The sequence below is a fragment of the Rhagoletis zephyria genome, unplaced genomic scaffold (assembly GCF_001687245.7).
Source record: "Rhagoletis zephyria isolate East Lansing unplaced genomic scaffold, Rhagoletis_zephyria_1.1 Rzeph_scaffold_04153, whole genome shotgun sequence".
NCBI classification, from domain to species: domain Eukaryota; kingdom Metazoa; phylum Arthropoda; class Insecta; order Diptera; family Tephritidae; genus Rhagoletis; species Rhagoletis zephyria.
In genome coordinates, this window is record NW_016161236.1 from 21,119 (window position 1) to 43,069 (window position 21,951).

A 21,951-nucleotide genomic window follows, 5' to 3' on the forward strand; every position below is an offset into this window, starting at 1 on the left:
AACATACATACATACATATGTAGGTTAATTGGGTACTCATGAGTGGACAACGAGCGCCATGAAAGGTCAAATTGCCGAAGGTCCTGTATAAATACACTTCATATGAGCAACAGACTAAACTTCATAAAAGGGAGAGGCAATCACCGAAGATTAAAAAAAGAATTAAAATTAGTTCAAGCAATTCTTTTTAGTATCGGTGTTTATTATATATAAACACATTAAAATCTTTTATTCTCCTAATAAATATATTTCAATCTCCTCCAAACTTGCATCTATAGTTTTGGGATTTCTTACAGGGCACAGCATACAGCAAACAATGCTTGTTTATATTTACATATGTATTAGTATGTACTTACATACATGCATACGTATTGCACATGTTATTCAAAAATATATGAACTCGAAATTTGTCGTTTCTGAAAAAAAAAACGTAAAATGTTTTTGACTTCATGTCAATCGTACGGAGAAGATAGTTTTTACCATGCTTTTGCAATAAATTACAAAACAAGTAATTTTTAAGCAAAAAACAAAACCGACTTCCATTCTCATATAAAAAAGATATAAACCAGATTAGTATGGGACCACTTCTGAGACATTACCTTTCCGATGCAAAAATCGGAATCGGAGGGCGTGGCCCAAAGTTATGCGGTAATATACATACATAAAAACAAAAACAAATATTCCGACGAACTGATAACCTACTCCTTGCTTGGAAGTCGGTTAAAAATACTACATACTTCAGCTTTTGCAATAAGGTAAATAGATATGGCTCATTCCACGGTGACGGGTGTGATATTTCAACTCACATTTTAAGGTTTAATTCTTAAACTATAATACATACAAAATTCTTTAAAACGATTACTTTATGTTGTGTTTGCGAGCGAGTGGAACTTGAATTTGTGACGGGTGGGACAAGTTTAGCTTGAATAAACAAATACACATTATTAGACTATTAGGCTAAATTTATTTCTCAAAAAATCGGATTTTGTAAGAAACACACGAAAGATTCTGCTACCTAAAGATTGAATAATCCTTGCTCGTACTCTTCATTTCCACTATCTGAGTAGACGCTGTTTTAAAGTACGGCTGGCTTCCAAAACGTATCAATACAATGCTTGGATACTAGTATCAGCTGTTATACTGCGGTATTAAAACTGTTTGTTTATGCAGAGTTGCGACACATTGCAACCATATACATTGCATATTTTAAATATTCAATATAGCGATGAACAATTTCTCCAAATTTTCCATTTCTAAAACACCAATGGTAACCAATAACAAACGAAGCATCAACTTTGTTTCTGATGCGCTGATTGCTCTAGCGATGCGTTTCGATAACTTTTCATATGCGTTTTGGAAAAGTATACATCGTCAACATTTTGTAGTTCGGCGGTATGGAACATTTTACTTTGTACGTATGCAAAGAAATTGATGTTCTGGAAGTCAGCCTACCTTATTTGTAAGTAGTACTACACTTTTGTGAGACTGTTACCTGTCAAACCGTATGAGATACTGGGCCCTATGCATAAAAAGTGAGCTTCATCCCCGACTTGAATTTCACAACGAATTGCTGAGCTTGAGCTCACTTTATCAGTGGAAAAATTGAGTCTGAACTTAACCCCTTCATACCGTGGGTACACATATGCGCACCTTGAATTATTTCAATTTGTAACAAGAAGCGACANGATGAACAATTTCTCCAAATTTTCCATTTCTAAAACACCAATGGTAACCAATAACAAACGAAGCATCAACTTTGTTTCTGATGCGCTGATTGCTCTAGCGATGCGTTTCGATAACTTTTCATATGCGTTTTGGAAAAGTATACATCGTCAATATTGTGTAGTTCGGCGGTATGGAACATTTTACTTTGTACGTATGCAAAGAAATTGATGTTCTGGAAGTCAGCCTACCTTATTTGTAAGTAGTACTACACTTTTGTGAGACTGTTACCTGTCAAACCGTATGAGATACTGGGCCCTATGCATAAAAAGTGAGCTTCATCCCCGACTTGAATTTCACAACGAATTGCTGAGCTTGAGCTCACTTTATCAGTGGAAAAATTGAGTCTGAACTTAACCCCTTCATACCGTGGGTACACATATGCGCACCTTGAATTATTTCAATTTGTAACAAGAAGCGACAATTTGTGGACACTTCTGGTACTTGTGCCACTCCCTGTGCGCTCTTGAGCTTTCAAAAGCATTAAAAAAATATAACAAAATATAAAATAAATTATAAAAACAAAACGTATAGAAATAAAAAACATCAAAAAATGTTTGAAAATGTAAACAATTCATAAAAAATATTCTACTTTAGTTGGTTCATGTTCAGGTAGTAACGTCTTAAGTTCTTCTTCGTATTTAGCGCTGTAACCGCCTAAGCGATTTTGGCCGAGTTCAATAAAGCACAGAAGTCGTTTCTCTTCTGTGCCAACTGACGCCAATTGGAAACGCCAAGTGAAGCCAAGCCCTTCTCCACCTGGTCTTTCCATCGCAGTGGGAACCTCCCACTTCTGCTACCATCAGCGGGTTCCAAGTTGAACACTCTCAGAGCTGTAGCGTCGTAGAGTCCATTCGAACGATATGGCTAAGCCAGAGGAGCCGCTGTATTTTAATTCGCTGCACTACGTCTACGTCGTTGTCCTGAATTCCCAAGTAAACGAAATTCTCTACTTCCTCTTTATAACTGTCAACAGTGACGTGTGTGCCAAGGCGCTAACTGTTCGCTCGATGACACTTCGTCTTGTCCTCGTTTACCACTTACTTAAAGTCGAAAAAAATAGATGGTGAGTATCGATCCTTTTCTCGTGGGTCTTTTCCCATATTCGGCGCATTGTGAATACCTAGTCTATGGTAGATTTGCCAGGTCTAAAGCCACACAGATAAGGTCCAATCAGTTCATCTTTCACACAATACGCTCGATACGACCTTGTAGCTTATGCTTAGAAGGCTGATCCCGCGGTAGTTCGCGCGAATGGGGAGGTCGCCTTTTCTTGTGTATTGGGCAGAGCACACTTAATTTCCAGTCGTCAGGCATGCGTTCATCTGACCATTTTCTGCATAAGAGTTGATGCATGCACCTTATCAACTCCTCGCCACCGTACCTGAATAGCTCAGCAGGCATCCATCAGCTTTGCTTGTTTTCAGCCGCGTTATTGCTATTCGTATCTCGTCAACTCCAGGCGGTGGCACATCGACTCCGTCCTCATCGACTGGGGGCTCGAATTCATCTTCTCTACAACTTTCCGTGCTGCCTCCATTCAGTAAGGTGGTAAAGTGTTCCCTCAATAGTTTAAGTACCTTCTGGACATCGGTAACTGGGTCGCCATTCTTGTTCTTACAGGAGTTTGCCCTGGTCTTGAAACCTTCCGTAAGTCTTGCACATTATTAAACTCAAAATTGAATGGGCGATAAAACTGTATACACAAAAAAAAACGAATATTTCTGAAAAAAAGGTTTGCAATTTTGATGAAAATCTGTTAATTATTTTATTTTTTTTATTTCGGCAAAGTTCTAAACATGGGTTTATATTGTTTTTGTTTGAGAAATATTAAAACTAAATAAATAAACATAAATGGCAAACAAAATCAGTTTGAAATTGGAGTGCTAATGATATTACCGATACTGTATGTGATAGGTGGGACATTTCTCCTACGTCATATCAAAAACGACAATATTTGAATTAATACGTTTTTGTACAGCNGTCATCGACTGGGGGCTCGAATTCATCTTCTCCACAACTTTCCGTGCTGGTTCCATTCAGTATGGTGGAAAAGTGTTCCCTCAATAGTTTAAGTACCTTCTGGACATCGGTAACTAGGTCGCCATTCTTGTTCTTACAGGAGTTTGCCCTGGTCTTGAAACCTTCCGTAAGTCTTGCACATTATTAAACTCAAATTGAATGGGCCATAAAACTGTATACACAAAAAAAACCGAATATTTCTGAAAAAAAAGTTTGAAATTTTAATGAAAATCTGTTAAATATTTTTTTTTTTTATTTCTACAAAGTTTTAAACATGCGTTTATATTGTTTTTGTTTGAGAAATATTAAAACTAAATAAATAAACATAAGTGGCAAACAAAATCAGTTTGAAATTGGGGTGCTAATGATATTACCGATACTGTATGTGATAGGTGGGACATTTCTCGTACGTCATATCAAAAACGACAATATTTGAATTAATACGTTTTTGTACAGCTTATGCGGTATGGTATGTTCACGTGTGTTGCAACAATCTGAACAAAAGCAGTCGCTGCTGCAAATACGGCGCTTCAACGGCGTTGGCGATGGCGCTCACAAATACAATCGCAACTCGCTGCCTTTCACTCTATAAAATCGTATGCGCCACAAGTGGCGGTGCCATTCTGCATTTGCCTTTCGAACCTTTCTTTTCGGTAGTGGCGACGAAGTCAGACGCGCGCGCGCACATCGCAGTTTAAATAAAAAGTGCTCCAGCTAGAGGAGCCAAGTGCAAAAAAGCTACTTACATACTTACCCACTCGTGCAAAACATATTTTTATTCAGTGCGTTTTGAGTTTTATGCAGTAGATATGCCTACGGAAATTGTTCAGCTAAGTTGAGGGCAGACAGTGCAAAGTACGGCGAAGATTTATCAGCATATGCATTGCAAATAAAATTACTTAGTGCACTCCAGCAAATATATATATGTACATACATTCATAATTTTACGGTTCATTGAAGCTGTAGTGCTATTGTGTTGGAGGTACGAATGTCAATAACGGCAATAAACAAAAACAACAACAAAAGCAACAACAACCACAACGACAAAGGAAGTTCATACAAAACTAATTATTTGGCGCAAGAAATTTACTTTTGTGCAAGAATTAGAGAATTAATTGATAAAAACCGCGCATACCTACTATGCATGTACATATAAAAATAAAAGCATATTTATTTGTATACATACAGTCACGTACAGAAGNAGATATGCCTACGGAAATTGTTCAGCTAAGTTGAGGGCAGACAGTGCAAAGTACGGCGAAGATTTATCAGCATATGCATTGCAAATAAAATTACTTAGTGCACTCCAGCAAATATATATACATACATTCATAATTTTACGGTTCATTGCAGCTGTAGTGATATTGTGTTGGAGGTACGAATGTCAATAACGGCAATAAACAAAAACCGCAACAAAAGCAACAACAACCACAACGACAAAGGAAGTTCATACAAAACTAATTATTTGGCGCAAGAAATTTACTTTTGTGCAAGAATTAGAGAATTAATTGATAAAAACCGCGCATACCTACTATGCATGTACATATAAAAATAAAAGCATATTTATTTGTATACATACAGTCACGTACAGAAGTATTCAAAATTTAATTTCTTCACAACATTCAAAATGTTTTACATCATAAATCTCTATCGTTAATTTTTATTTAAAATATAGCTCATTCCATAACAAATACCATATACGTGCACCAATTTTGCAAACTTTGTTAAAATTCAAAATTTCACACTTTTTAACAGAATTTTTAGAAAATATATTTCGTTCATGCGTTATATAGAAGAAAATCGCAACACCCTCGACAAAAACAGAATTCTAAAAAATCAACGGTAAAACTTTAGCTACTTGAGACTTGCACTGCATACCGGAAATGTTTTTTTTTTAATTCTGATTAAAATGTTTGAAATTTGGATGGACATTTTTGAAGTTTGTTTAATTTTTGTGAATTTAGTACAAAGTTGGCAGGTTTGTTTTATACGATTTTTGTTATAGAATGACTTATATTTTAAATAAAAATTAACGAAATAGATTTATGATGGAAAACATTTTCAATATTGTAAAAAGAACTATATTACGAAAACTTCTGTGAGTCATGGTAAGTACTAAAATACAAACATTTGCACATATCATTCATAAAAAACGGCAATTGTGCGAAAACAAAACGGTGTTGAAATTATAAATTAAATGCACAATTACAAGTATAATTTATGTGCTTAATATGCATGTGTGTATGAATTTACATAAATACATACATACAAACAAATGCAGAAAAGCATGAAAGATCAAATCGCTAAAAGGGAGTTTCAATTGAAGTGCCAAGTATGGGGTGTGTCTGTAATTGGAGCAATTGTCTAAGCAGGCTGTCTGTAGAAGTGGCATAAAAAGCTGGTTAAGGCTGCCAAACAATGCAGAATTATTCNTTTAATTCTGATTAAAATGTTTGAAATTTGGATGGACATTTTTGAAGTTTGATTAATTTTTGTGAACTTAGTACAAAGTTGGCAAGATTGTTTTATACGATTTTTGTTATAGAATGACTTATATTTTAAATAAAAATTAACAAAATAGATTTATGATGGAAAACATTTTCAATATTGTAAAAAAAACTAAATTACGAAAACTTCTGTGAGTGATGGTAAGTACTAAAATACAAACATTTGCACATATCATTCATAAAAAACGGCAATTGTGCGAAAACAAAACGGTGTTGAAATTATAAATTAAATGCACAATTACAAGTATAATTTATGTGCTTAATATGCATGTGTGTATGAATTTACATAAATACATACATACAAACAAATGCAGAAAAGCATGAAAGATCAAATCGCTAAAAGGGAGTTTCAATTGAAGTGCCAAGTATGGGGTGTGTCTGTAATTGGAGCAATTGTCTAAGCAGGCTGTCTGTAGAAGTGGCATAAAAAGCTGGTTAAGGCTGCCAAACAATGCAGAATTATTCAGTTGATGATTTAACAAAAGCTGCTCCTCCATTGAATACCGCGCTTCAGGCATAAATTTTTAGCGCTTCATATGTTTATGTACGCGTATAAATACATAAGGAGATGTGAAAGCTCATATTTACAAACACATATATAAGTTCTGAATTTTTATAATTGGGCTAGGCGTGGTTCAAAATTTACGGTTAACCGCTACTGAATCAAAGTTTTGTTTTCAAGGAATAAAAAATGTTAGCAAATATTTTCAAAATAGGAAATCTTAGACATTGTAGCCAGCCCGCTGAAGTGAGAAATTATCTTCTTCTCCATCTAAAATCTCTTTTGAATGGGTAACCCAGGCAGCATTTATTATTGCCTTTTACCATTCGATAACAAATGCATTGATTATATCAAAAATAAATTTATTTGCATTTTTTAACGAAACCTGCACTTTAAAATCGTTTAAGTCTTAAAACTTTTTCACAACGACAAATTTTAATATATCGCTAGCTTAGAGTGAAAAGCTGCGTTACGTTTATGATCTTTATAATACAAATCATAATTTAACCGTTAAAATTGGACCTCTACTTTTCCGACCAAATTTATCGTTTTTTTACTTTTAATTTTTAATTTTATATTTTACGATCTCTATTTTTTCAACCAAAAATAGTAATTTTTCGATCATGTTATATCCGTTATGTTTAGATTTATTAAATTTAATTTTTCAGAACATAAAAAATTTAAAACTAAAACAAAATAACGATAATTTTTGATCGAAAAAAATCACAAAATAATGATTATTCTCAATCAAAAAAATATAAATTAAAAAATTGCGGTTTTGCCAAAAACTCTTCGTGTTTAGGGTTAAACATTACATTAAACGTACAGTTTTCGTCGAATCGACGAGTCGACAATGAGTATTGTGCAAAAATAAGAATGTACTTCCAGGGTTAACAGTTATTTTCGGTCCCTGTTGGCTTAATGAAGTTTCTCCAATTTTACGTACGTCTTTCCACATTCGCAGCCCGACAGTTTTTGATTCATGTATTGTTAGTTTTAGAAATTAGTTAGTCAAGTTATTTATGTTCACTAGGGTGCATCACTCTCCATACAAAAAAAAAAAGTAACTGTTTTTCCCTCCACCAATGTTAGTGGGATTCATGAAACATCGCAAAGTTGTTGGAAATGTCACATTTATTTCAAAATGTGCCACCTTGCGACACAGCTGATTACTTTTGAATGAAAACTTTCTTCCGGCACTGTCATATTATTTTAGCTGCCAATCATTGCAAAGTCAAAGTCCCGAAATATATGTTTTTTATTGTCCTCGAATACTGCAAGAAAAAGTATATCAGTTAAGGCTGCTTCTAAAAATATAATTGTAAAACTTTTCTTGTTTACTTTTGCGCGGCAAATTTGATATTCGCAATCCGCAGTTGCGATAGGCCGTCACTACAATTTTGTTCGCAACGTTGCTACTTCGCCAAAAATGCCACTTTGCGGTGTTTCATGAGTCGCTGGACCTAGCTTGTATGCTCTCCAAAATTCCCACTTAACAGTGCCCATTTGTTGTTCTTGTTCAATGAAAACAGATCTGAGCCGTAGTTCGTTTGAAGATAGTTTGCTAGACGGCAGAATTGATTGACAAAAGATTAGTGCCTTTCCTTTCCATTCGCAATGCTGTTTCCCGGAATATTTCTGTGCTCGGGAACACCGGCTACATTCTTTGTGCTTCGGTTTTGAATCATTCTGAGTTGAATTTCTGCCATTACACTATAGAGATAACGGGGATGTCGAAAAGTTATTATTAAAGCAGAACCCAGGAGTAGTATATGTATATAATCTGGCTAGATAGAGGATCTAGAATTTAGTCTCAAAATTTAGATTCCCTCAGGGTAGGTAAGATTTTTTTCCAGTATCTTTTCAGCAAGACTGAAATTATTCGCCATTTATAGCTGATGCGGGTTCTTTAAATATGTAATAGAATAAGCAAGTGAGGTTAGGTGACGTAAAATAAGAGTAGCCTCTAAACTAAACAATTTTGAAAAAATGAGTTTGCTTTATAAAACTGGGATAATAAGGAACATAGAATCCTGAACTACTACACGCCTTAACCGACTATAATCGGGGCCAAAATGTAGATGTGGTATCTTCGACTATAGTATTTAGTATCGATTTTGGGTATTAGATTAGATATTCCGTACGAACCGTAAATCAACAAAATTTTTCAATCATTTTCTATACAAAAATTTTAAATTTTCGATTCGTGCGAAAACCAGAATAGATACGCCTTAATTTTGCGACACGCCTTAACCGTCTCCAATCGGGACCAAAATTTATATGTGATACCTTCGACTATAGTAGCATCGATGTAGTGGTTGAGGTTTATGAAATCTGATGTAAAGATTAGCTTCCTGCATTTACGGACCACCCTACAGGCACAGCGAAAGCATTTTTAGCATCATAAAAATTTTTACAATCCAATTTTTTGTTTGGCTTTGAGGTTAAAAAGGCATTGCTCAACATGGTGACATGATGGACCGCAATAAATTTAATTAACCTTACTCTTACAAATGCTCCATATTCTCTAATTACCCTTTGAAGTTTATTATATTTATCGGATTATTACTTTATGGAATACATACAATATACATATATGTATGTATGTACATACATACATACATAAGTCGCAGCTTCCAGTTATATGCGGACCACGAAGAGGCATAAAGGGTTCCATATACATATCAACGGTGTCTACTTCTTTTTATCACTTCACTTTCTTTTATCAACACAAATGGTGTAAAATCAATGAACCACGAAAAATGCATATGCATGTATATATGTATGTATGTACTTAAGTGCATATGTATATACATACATACGTACGTGCGAGCATAGTATATGCATGTAGGCTTAAAGCACAAAACAAGTATCCAACTGCCATTGACTATACTTCTCTAATTTGGTTGCTTGTTATGCTCAGTCTCCTTAAATGGTAGCTTATCAATGCTTACATTATATGTACATATGTATATGTCTTTTTTCCGCTTTAAAACTAATCGCCCAACAAAACGAGAAAATCACAAAGATTTTTAACTTATAGCTATACATTTAAATCCATTTGAAATATAATTTTTTCCGTAAAAAGAACATTAAAATACGATTATGAAAAAGGGTTAGAAGAAATTTCATATTACCTATGAAAAATGCAGTTAAAAAGAAGTCAGTATATTATTAGTATAACTAAAAAACCTTTCACCGATTCTAAAAGTTCGACGAAAGCGATTTTCTTAGTATAAATATTTATTTAAATCCTTCTCCTTCAAACACAAAATAAATTCTATCAGACTAATAACTGCTACATTACTTACATGTACGCAAAAAGGAGTTCGGTTTCTTATATATACGGCGACTATTATTAAATTAACCTTTTGAAGACCGAATCAAAAGTGTTCCCACTTACAGGTTTTATGTTACGACTTCCTGTAAGTTCTGATTAAATCCTGTAAACCGGACTGCTATTGGAACAGACTAAATATAAAGCAATTTTTTCTTAGTAAACATTTTTTTGAAAGCCTAAAAAACTTAAGAAATAATAGGACAATTCATAAGAAAACGCATGTAAACCTCGTAAACTTACCTAATTTTGTATGTAAAATCGGTTTATTTACGAGGTTTACACGGTTACGAGGCATTTACAAGTTTCCTGGATACCATGATAATTTTCGCAAAAAAATGGTATTTTGTACCGCGATTGTAATTTTTTTTTTTGAATATTAAGGACCTGTAGTATAATACTACTTATTTTTAGAGGTTCCGGTCCGAATCTCATTATAATATTTGAAGTAAAGAAAAGCTAGAAATTAGTTTTGGTCCAGAAAAACGGGCATTTCGACCATGGTGCATTCCCTGTAGCGAGCTAAATTTTATTTTTCTATGGTCGAGAGATGAAAGGCGGCAAATTGGTCGAAATCAATTTGGGTTTGTGAAAAACATGCATGAATAATCTTTGACGAAAATGACACCATCAATTTAGTGACTAGCTGACAACCATGGTATCTTAAAGTCCAAATTAATAAAAACGGGTGTATGTATAACAAGTCGTATTAAATCGCGACGGACTCGGCATACAATGGAAAATACTCTTTACTTTACACTCGTTTGAATGTACATATGTATGTATGTATGTACAAATGGGGATTTGTTGTTGCATTTACCGCGATTTTTTCTCAACATAGATATATATGTATGAACAATAATATACAATTAGAGAAAACGTTTTTGTTGTTGTTGTTGCTATTCTTACTACTCTTTGTTTTGTTGCTAACGAGCGAAAGCGTTGCAAACAAAAGTGAAGTAAAATATAACAAATATAATACGAAGGTTAAGCACAGCGCCAATAACAGCGGAGAAAAGTGTGCGCGCAGCGAACACACGAAATTCGGCGATTGCAAACACAAGCAAACAATAAGCAGAAAGTGCAGTGAAAATGGTGCGCGTCTCAGCTACTAATCGCCAACATGCCAGCGATGCACATGCAACGGCTCTCAGCAACATAACCACTGAAACCCACTATCACAGTCGCCAACGACAGCAATCGACTAATGCGGCTGCAACAACATTGCCGATGGTGCAACAGATACTTTTGTTGGCTATATTGCTGTTGCTGACACTTGGCCAGAGCGAAAACGTAGTAGGTAAGTGAATCCGAGTCAAGTAATCAATTTTGTTATATGTATGTATATCTAGTAGGGATATTAATTTTTTTTGCTTTTTACGATCCCGGGATTTTCGTGATGTCGTATCACAAGTCCCGAGATCCCGGATTTAGATCTCATTACTTTTCAACAACTTCAGTCGAAAAAATTGATTCTAAATTGTTTGACAAGCTCTTCTACCATAAAATAAATAATAAATAAATGGGTGTTGAAACCCACTATTTTATTTAAAGTGGCATTTTTATTTTTTCTCTCTGACGTCAGGATTTATTTTAAAGGACTTTGTAATTTTAAAGATATGATTAATTCCAAAAATAATTTAAAAAATTCATTGCATTGTGGATACCAAATAAAAGGAAGGATACCAAATAAAAGGAAGAAAAGATGGAAGAGAAATTTATTTAGAATTATAAAAAAATAAAATTTTGAAATTCACAAGAACGAATAGGTAATTTTTTAAGCTGATAAAATTAGAAAGACGAAATTCAAGACGTTATCGAGTTTATATAAGTCCTTACATATCGTCTTGTTAAAGTAAAAAACCGCGTATCAACAAAATGCAAAATTTTAAATGACATTTTCAATACTACCAGTCCATATACACAAAAAAATGAATCTGATTAAATTCTACAGAATTCGTCTTTAACTTGAAACCCATACTTCTTCTCTAAGCACATTTAACTGAATTTTTTAAATCATTTTGGAATTACTTACGTCAGGGTGAAAAACTAAAAACGCAATTTTACAATATTTGGCCCATGATTTCACGAATATATTGATTTTTTGTGTAAAATTTACTGTCGCACGGTGTCATATGTATAATAATATTAATTATTAAATAAAAAAATAAATATAGCCAATACTGGTCAAGAAAAGAGTTTCTATTATTGCCATCAGTACCAATTGCAATTCCGAAAATCCCGGGATTATTTGCCCAGAATCCCGGGATTATCGGGACTTTAAAAAGGCCGCGATCCCGGGTTTAACATTCCTAATATCTACATTCTATGTATGTAGGTTTTTCTTTTCGCTTTCCTTCGTATACTTTTGCTGCCAATGTTGAAGTCAGTGCAGGTTACCGTTACTTCAGCAATAGTATAATTAATTTTATTAGCAGTGAATTTTACTTACTAGAATGCTTATTGCCCGAGAAAATTCAAATGATGTTGTCCAAGGTGGCAAGAAAAGGGCTTTCAGAAAGAAGCCTATTAGACTGAAGAGTTTCGAGAGTAAATGCAGGAAAGTTAAACCCACATATGCATCTAAAGTGGTCTTGGGAAATTAACTGTTTGTTTCCATACAACGACAGCCTTAAGCAATTCTTTTGTCATAAAAAGCAACCGTGGGATCAGAATTTATTCTTATTTCTCATATTTCTCAATCAATTTTTATAGCGTGAATATGTGGGAATTAACAGCAAAACAAATAATTTCGTGTGGCCGTTAAGTAATTACTAAATTTTTAAAAGCTATACCTCTTATTAATCGGCTAACATTTTTACGTTGTCAAATAGCAAAATGTTCCGGTCAATTTTGAACTCTTGCTATGAAAATGTTTTAAGAATGCAAATATTGTTCGCGGATTTTTATCATAACTCTTTTATATCAAATTTGATTTCTAACAAGAGTAACATATGGGTCATTTATACCAAATTTGCACCTCAATGTTTTTTGTTGTGAAATATCCTTTTTTTAGTCTTTATCGAAAAACGAAGACACCTATTTTATCACGATATTCGAAAATCTCAAAAAATCCGAAATTTTTAGATCACAGAGAAGATGTTTTTCATGGCAGAAATCTACGATACTTTGGTAAAACCTCGTATTTCAGAAATCGCTACTAAATACTTCGTATTTCATAAAATTAATTGAAAATAGACCTTAAAATACTACGATTCATTATATTTTATTCTTAATTAACTAAAAAGTACTTAAATTCAGAGACCACGAATAATAATTATTTCATGGTGGGGTTCAAAAAAGTCATCCATATTTCCGTAAGAATTATAAAGCCTCTTGATAATAATTATGTGTGAGAAAATTGTTTTAAGTCATCGATAATTATTATTTTATGACTTATATAATAGAAGTCTTTTCATTATAAGTATCAGCGAGATAAATATTTTTAAGTCTTCAAAGACTTTTATTTTGAGACTTATATTATAAAAGTCTTTTCATAATAATTATCATTGAGATAAATATTATTAAGTCTTCAAAGATTTTTTATTTTGATTATTTATGTTATAAAAGTCTTTTGATAATAATTATGAGTGCGAAAAAATTTCGTATATAGTCCCGAACGGGCCCCAAACCAAAGCCCAACGGGTCCCCAACTAGTCCCGAACTGTTCCTCACCTAGCCACGAACTGGGCCCCAACTAATCCAGAAATGCTCCTGAAGAAGTCCGGTCTTTTCAGACTTAAATAATATTTTCGCACTCATAATTATTATCAAAAGACTTTTGTAATATAAGTCTTAAAATAAAAGTCTTTGGAGACTTAAAAATATTTATCTCTCTGATAATTATTATGAAAGGACTTTTATAATATAAGCCCTTGAATAATAATTATAGATGACACGAAACATATTTATCTTAATATAATGATCATTGATTGACTTTTATTATTTTCTCTTATAAAAGTTAAATCTCTGCTTAATTTTTAATATTCAGTATAAAAGTTATGAAAAATGATTTTCTGTTATTAATAGCGTTTTTATGATAGAGACTGTTGGTTGAGAGTATTTTGAGATGTGAGGTTTTGCCAAAGTACCGTCGAAATACACTCGGCGGGTTGTCAACACATCTTTTTCAGACATTGAGGCAACCTACATACATATGTATAATTCGGAAGGGATAAATGGTTGAAAAAAAAGCTAAAAGGAGGCTAGGTTAGAAAATATACATTAGGGGTATTCTCTGAGTCTTGCAAAGCCCTTGCTCGGTGCACGGATTGCACGGTTTGCAAAGCTGTCCCATACGAAAACCGGTTTTAACCGTGCAATCCGTGCATCTCTTGGCATCAAGTCCTTATTCATTTATACATATGTAAATATCGATACTTAGATATAAGAAGAAGAGTTAATTGGGGATAAAAGAGAGAACCATTTTAAAATAGGACTAGCTTTAATCTTTCCTACAAAATCTTGGCAACCTAGGTTTGGCATTTTTTTGATACGCGGTTTTGTACTTTAAACGACGATAAACACGTGAGGTGTAAATATAATGAATTTCTCTTTTATTAAATTTTTAATGTTAAGAAAAAAGAAAGTTCATACTCAAGTATGCATTTAATTTAGTTTTAAAGTTGTAAAAATATGTTTGCATTTTAATTTCTGGAATATCGTAAAAAATTTGCAGTTTCGAAATTACGACACACCTGAAAGTAAAAGTATAATAACTACACTTATCTCAGACTAGATATCAGCATAAGGGAAATTTCACTATCAATGCTGCGATCATTGAACTGACATGACTGGATTACAATAAACGGGCATACATACATATGTACATACATCTGTTTGTTGCTTGTAACTTACCAATTCCATGTGTGGGGAGCATAGCTGAGGTTTTAATTACATAGGTATATATGTATGTATGTATATTACATACATACTTACATACTGCATATGTATAATGCTAAGATTGCTATTGAGAAGTAATCCCATATCGCATCGCAGCTAATGGCTATCAACTTCTACTGCGAAAGAGTTTTATGACCAATAGGTGCATACTAGGCATGTCAGAAAAATATCGATGCCTTGAAAATATCGATGTTTAGTTTCTATGCATCGAAAATGTTTAAATATTTAAATTCTTTTTTATCTTTAACTTAAAAAATCAAAAACTTAACTTTGACTTCAAACTAAAACGAAAAAGTAAAGAACTTACCTCCGCCAAAAAATGCTGCGTTAGTGGTGCTATGGGGTCAACACTGAAGAGGGTGGCGATTAGGGTGTTCGATTACTCGCCTAGTTTCCAAAACCGGTTTTCGAGTTATTCGAAAAATTGCAGCTCGGATTTGAGTAGTGCTCTTGCGCCGTAGTCGAGTGCTTAGATGTGCCTCCTGCTCCTGGTCCAACAACAACAACAAAATTTTTTTTTTTTCAAATTGCGGTCGCCCCTCTGCAGACAATGGCAAACCTCCGAATGTACCTCTTCTATAAAAAAAAACTTCTTCGTAGGCGTACGTCTTTCCTTTTGCGTCACAACATCAAGAAGCAGAATACGACTTGGAGGAAAAACTCCGCCAAACCCTTACAAAAAATTTAACCGCCAAATATTATTTTATTGAAATCAAATATGATATACAGTTCATACCTCAATAACTTAGGATATATGCAGTTGTAAACCTATTGAGGGGTTTCCCTTAAAGTGGAAGAGGCGTTTAAAACTTCGAATAACTCAAAACTTTTATTGAGAGGTCAAGATTTGTATGAAATTAAAAAAAAAACGGTATATTCAATATTCGAAAAATTAAGATTTAAAAAAACCCAATATTTTCATGTAATTTTCGTTTTTTTTGCCCCTATGTCGAAAATAACAAGAGCTACAGAAAAAAATAAATGACAAAGTTGTAGGACTTTCAAATTCCTACAAAAAAAGTTTTAGAACACAAAATCGCTAACATTGATATTTCTTGAGATATTGGACTTTGAAATATTTACATACCTAATAGATACTAACATGTATGAGCTTAGGGGTGAAAAATTGGCATTTATATGCTCCCACCGCCTAGGATTGGTCTATACCGCAAAAATATACCCCTTTTTTAATTAAAAAATATTTAGAGGTCACTCAAAGCGATTAAAGGGAAAACAATTTTTCGTAGAAATGGTACAGAATCCTTGAAAATCAATATTTTTTAATCAGAAAACTCTGATTTTAGGAGGCTTCAAAGAATAATACCCACCTGTTTTGTTAACCTTTTTTTTAATATTAATTAATTGTTATGGGTCCCCCAATAACCCCCCAAAATGGTTAAATTTCGATTTTCAAATTCTATACCATTTCTACGAATTTCTTTTTATTTTTTTTCGATATGAAATATGTACATATCGATGGCTGAGTGGAAGATCGACCTATCTTGGCAGCCAGTTCAAAAATGCCCTACCTGAGAAAAGTTTTCAACAACGCCCTATCTCAGCACATTTTCAATGTGTTTTCGTGTGAGATAGGGCGTTTTTGAACCGAATACTGAGATAGGGCGTTCCTCAAAAAAATCCTGTGATAGGGTGTTTTTCAATAAAATTCTAAGAAAGGGCGCCCTTGAAAAGTTGTTTAGATAGCGCATTTTCGAACTAGCTGCCGAAATAGCTCGACCTTCCACTCAGCCATAGATACATACATATATAGTAAATATTTTCTTATTTCAAAAAAAAATAAACAGGAGTATAGGGAATTTACATGATTCAACTTTCACAGGCGACTAGTTGAATAAAACCGTGGACGAAAGTAGGCAGCCGACCAACTTCATTGAAAGCGTTTAGTTGAAAGGCCGTTTATACCACCCGATTGTTGCTTTCAACTAAAAGTTGCCTGAAAAATCGCCTCATTGTAAATTCCCTATTATTTTGTGCTTTGACCGCTGAGAAATTATTCTATAATCTGCGCAGAACGTGCGTTAAAATTTATTTGTTTGTTTGCTGCTAAAATGCAAGTACAGATTCGTTTTCAAATTAGTACGCTACTGAAATTAGATCGACTCACTCGCGATAAGATAACGACGTGCAGTTATGTGACTAAAGTGGGATGGTCCGAAAGCGGTAGAAATTTTCTAGATATTTTGAGTCATCAGACAATAGCCGCTAAGAACTTTTCTTTTTAGATAAATCTTTCTTCAAACGCTTTGCATTATGTCCTCACTTAAGATCAAAATCATCCGGATAGTTTTCTGTGAAATATTTCTTAGTACAATTTTTTTATAAAAAGATAAGATAAAATTATAGAGAACTTGTTTCTCAAAAATAAAATCTCTTAAAAAACTTACTAGATATGTACTTAAGTATGTATGTAAGTATGTAAATACATACATACATATATAAAAGATACACCATCGTAAACAAAAAAATTAATAGTCTTCAAAAAACGTATACACTTTACGTGCATGCTTATTTGGTGCGCACGATCATGTAGCATGCCACAGATCGCTACCTTTCATTAACACGAAATTTCACCGAATAATTACTGTGTAACCGAATTGGAGCAGAACAAAGTAGTGTATGATGTAGCGAATACGGCGGCTACCCATCTTATTTTACGTACATACTTACATACGGACATACTCACATATGTATGTACATATATGCACATATATACTTACATAAATGTTTATAAAGACAACTCGCTTCAGTTGAACAGGTACATATATTTCTTTTCAAGAACCAAGCCTTTATCTTTGCTTGCAGGTATCGGAGAAACTTAGTTGTAGTCACATTTTAAAGAATGATTGATTTTAAAGAAAAGTGTTAAAAAACCAAACTCACTTGAATAACAAATTTTGTATTATACTTTTTACTGCGTCACTTGAAGAAGATCAAAAAGTGTTCTACCTTAGCATGTAAATTTACAGAACATTCGCATTACAGAATTATTCGCAAAGACCAGTATGCAGCTCTCAAGAAAACGGCCAAGGAAAAATTGCCATAATTTTGAGTGTGGGTCCAAGGAATTTTGACATCTGATACTTCACCAGCCAGTTGCCTCACTCTTTCCTCAAGAAATAATGGAACGGGCATATATTTCTGTTGTAAACATGGCTTGCCTTATAGCAGAGGAAATTTCTTAAGAGCTGTGTGCTGCCTTAAAGGAATTGGCTCAAGCCATACTAGCCTTAAAATTAAAAGAAGTGCAAGTATGTACATATTAGTTGTGTTTTTTGGGTAAACGGAAACGATGGATCATTCTTACTGGGGTTGGTAGTACTGATTTTATACTACTAGGACGAGGTAGACGAAATTATAATTATTGTAATTTATTATTTCTGTACGTGTTTTTACAACCAGTTACCGCACATTTCATTTTAATTTCATTTAAACAAAAAATTTATTGAAAATCGCTTAAAAATGACTAAAATGAACCACCGCCAAAATACACATAAAGAAAAGGATGTAAAAAACAAAACCGAAATAGCAAACTTCAAAATTACGTACCTCAAACACTTTTTTCTCAAATGCTATTGCAAATGCCTGCTTCTCAGATCTGTTCTTATTGGTTCATGATCAGTCAAACAAAACAAACAGAGCGGATCATAAATTGAACAGGATCAACATTAGAATCATAACGTTGTTGTTGCATTTGGGTGCAAATTTTTTATTCGGATCCCGATCATTGCCCAAGAAAACACAGCTATTGTTAACATGAAATGGACTAAAAGAAAAAACATAGTGCATGTAAATTATTACGAAGGTCCCTTAAAAGGTCAGCTTCTTATCGTCGTGATACGGATCAAAATTAAAACAAAAAGCTAGTCTTCATGCCCATGCAAGGAATATTTTTAACAGTTATCAACAGGGAACGGATTTTTAGGACCTAAAAACCTATAAAAAAAGGCAAAATAGAAGAACGAAATTGGCTAGAAAAGGCAAAATAAAATAGCGAAATAGCCAGAAAAAGGTACTAGAAATCGCAAAACAGGCAAAAGAAGGCACTAAAAAGACATAAACCGGAATTTTTATCAAAATCTACATTTATTTTAGAAATGTTTATTTTACAATTAAAAAGAGAAAAACGATGAACTAGTTTCGTTATATGAAAAACTTTTACTTTGAATCTTTGACTATTTTCTCTTTTCTAGTTTTTAACTCACAAAACTTTAATCTCTATAGTTGTAGTAACATTGAACCACAAGATGTATTTTGAAATTTTCTGGCAGTATTTTTATTCGATTTTCGCGAAGAAAAGCCTTGAATGTACTAAGCGTGCGCTGGACGTGAGTTGATACAAGTACAAGAATGATAGAATACAAGATTGACATTTGTGTACCACAACATTTTTTTAAATTCCAGCACATTTCTGTTCCTATTCCAAATAAGATCAAAAAGAGTGTGTCCGATTCTACAGTAAAGATATAAGATTGCTTCTCACAGAAAAAAATAGACATACCTATTCAAGTGAAGCGAGGTGTATTTACACACTATGTTAAGAAAAAATCGTGTGCCAAAGAAAATTTTTAAAGAAAACCCAAAGGTACTATCAATTAGCTTTAAAGAAATCATCTTAAATACATACATATGTATGCACATAAATACATAGTTCATACATACATATGTCTGCATCAGGGTTGTTGCGAATATTCGCATTCGCATTCGCAACCGCGGAGCTTCCACATTAATTTTAACATTCGCATTCGCAATAATCAATGCGGAGGTTTTGCGAATGCGAATGTTGCACAAGTGCACCGATAAAACGTATATATGGCAAACAAAATGACAAATTGTAGCCAATATTTTTGCCTGTGATCGTGGGCGTATTTGTGTGACAAAATTGGTCAAATGTCATATTTATCAACTTTGATAAAAATGTCTTTGAACATATTATTTCTTAACCGATCTACGTACGTACGTCAAAGGGAACATAGTCTTTTTAAAAATATTTTTTTCTGTGCTTTAAATACCTGCATCGATTTCTTTCTTTAATTTGATTTGTTTGGATATTACAAAAAACTACTAGACACAAAAGAAGAAAGTGTGAACTTTAATTCTTAACCAAATTTTCGTAATTTTCTTTTGATGTCACATATATTCGTTTCAATAATTTCAAATGGGGCTCTTTGAGGAATTTATTTTTAACAAAAATTTTAAAAACAGTAATTTTGTTTACTTGTCGAGCAATATTTTTTTCATAGGGGTATACATTGGATTCTTGGGTAAAAACTTCTTTGCTATTTAAAGTCAAAGAGTAAGCGCCTTCAATAGCGATTTCCAGCAGAAATGATCAACGTCTGGCTATAAAGAGAATCGATGCTCGAATAATTAAAAAAAACTATAGGGTTGACCTTTAATAAGATAAGAATTACATAACTATCTCAGATTCAAATGTTTATAAAAAACGGGGTGCTGTTTTAGTATTCTGATTCGATTCGGCTGGCAGCTACGACTTTGAAAACAGAATTTTGTTCAAAACATTCATTCCAGGAAAATAATAATTTATTTTCCATATCCACCTATTTAGCTCGCTATAAGCACAAATTTTTCAAACCAGTCGCAGAAGAAAGTATTAAAAATGATTTACAAAAACTAAAATCGAAAAACGCTGATGAAGTTACAGATTCCCCAAATTCTGAAACAGCCAAAGGAATGAGAATTAAGAATTCTTTTTAAGAATCTTTAGAAAAACCTGTCACATCTGGCTTGGCTTGTAAGCGCTGTTTAAATAAGGATCTCGGCATTATGCTAGATTCTTCAAGTGAAGATGAAAGTCAGGAGGATATATGCCCCGATGCAATTCCCATTACTTTTTAATAAATGTAATGTTCCAATTTTTAAATTCAAGTAGATACTAAATAAAATAAACATTACTAAAATTTACTAACTTTTCCATTTTTTATTTACCTATGTAAATAACTTAATTTACTTACCTAATCGTTTCTTAAAAATACCCGACATCCGCATTCGCATCTGCATCTTTTAGCTGTTAGATATTCGCATCCGCGGATGTCTAAAATTCCATATTCGCTGCATCCCTAGTCTGCATGCATACATATGTGCATAAGTTCATCGTTCAACATTTATTAAGGAATGCCCTCTATGTCGTGAATTATGAGATATCTGGGACGAGAAAAACCTAGTTTCAAAAATCGCACAATGACCGGTGAAGAAATAAAATCGAATATCTACTATCAACTGGCAGCGAACTGCATTGTTGGTGCCGCTTGTAAAGACGTTGTGCAATATATATCCACATACATACATATGTATGCATTTGGAAAAGTTGGAAATAAAGAAATTCTTAGTAATTGAAGTTCAGTTCAAAATTCCTCGACCCGCAAATCAAAACGAACCAAATAATGAATGTATGTATGTGCATTAGGGTGGTCCTTAACTATATTGAGAAAACAAAAGTTTTTGGATTCTTGTTCTCGCCCCCTAGATATGTACGAATAGCCTGAATATTTAACTATACAAAGTTTTAGGTCAATCAAAAAAGATTTAGAGGTGGCTCACAGCGCTCAAAGTTTTCCATGAATTTATATGGAAAAAAATAAACTTTTTCGAAGAAATGGTACAGAACTCTTTAAATAAATATTTTTCGATGGAATGATTTTGTTTCTCTTCAGAAGACTTCCAATTATAAAACCCAATTGTTTATTTTAATAGTAACTATTTGTTAAAGGTCTCCCAATAACCCCAGAAAATGCAATGGGGAGACCCATAAAAAATAGTTACCATTAAAAATGGTTAAACAAACAATTGGGATTTATTGTTGGAAGTCAGAGCAGAGTTTTCCGATCAAAAATATAGAGTCAAGAATTCTATACCATTTCTAGAAAAAATTGTTTTCTTTCCTATAAAATACATGGACAAGTTTGAGCGCTGTAAGCAAC

The 21,951-nt window shown here is 33.4% G+C and overlaps 1 protein-coding gene across 2 annotated transcripts in view; it reads left to right on the forward strand.

Moving 5' to 3' along the window:
- The first annotated feature begins 4,376 nt into the window (after window positions 1-4,376).
- The window catches only part of LOC108370330 (agrin), a 25,288-nt gene continuing 7,713 nt past the window's right edge, over window positions 4,377-21,951 (forward strand). The window contains exons 1-3 of one of the 2 annotated variants that reach the window (XM_017625651.1): window positions 4,377-4,599; window positions 4,705-4,726; window positions 11,077-11,390. In XM_017625651.1, the coding sequence (XP_017481140.1) occupies window positions 11,183-11,390 (208 nt within the window). In that variant the 5' untranslated portion in view covers window positions 4,377-4,599; window positions 4,705-4,726; window positions 11,077-11,182. Of the gene's footprint in view, window positions 4,600-4,704; window positions 4,727-4,948; window positions 5,120-11,076; window positions 11,391-21,951 lie in introns of both variants that reach the window. The other variant, XM_017625650.1, reaches the window with a different exon arrangement.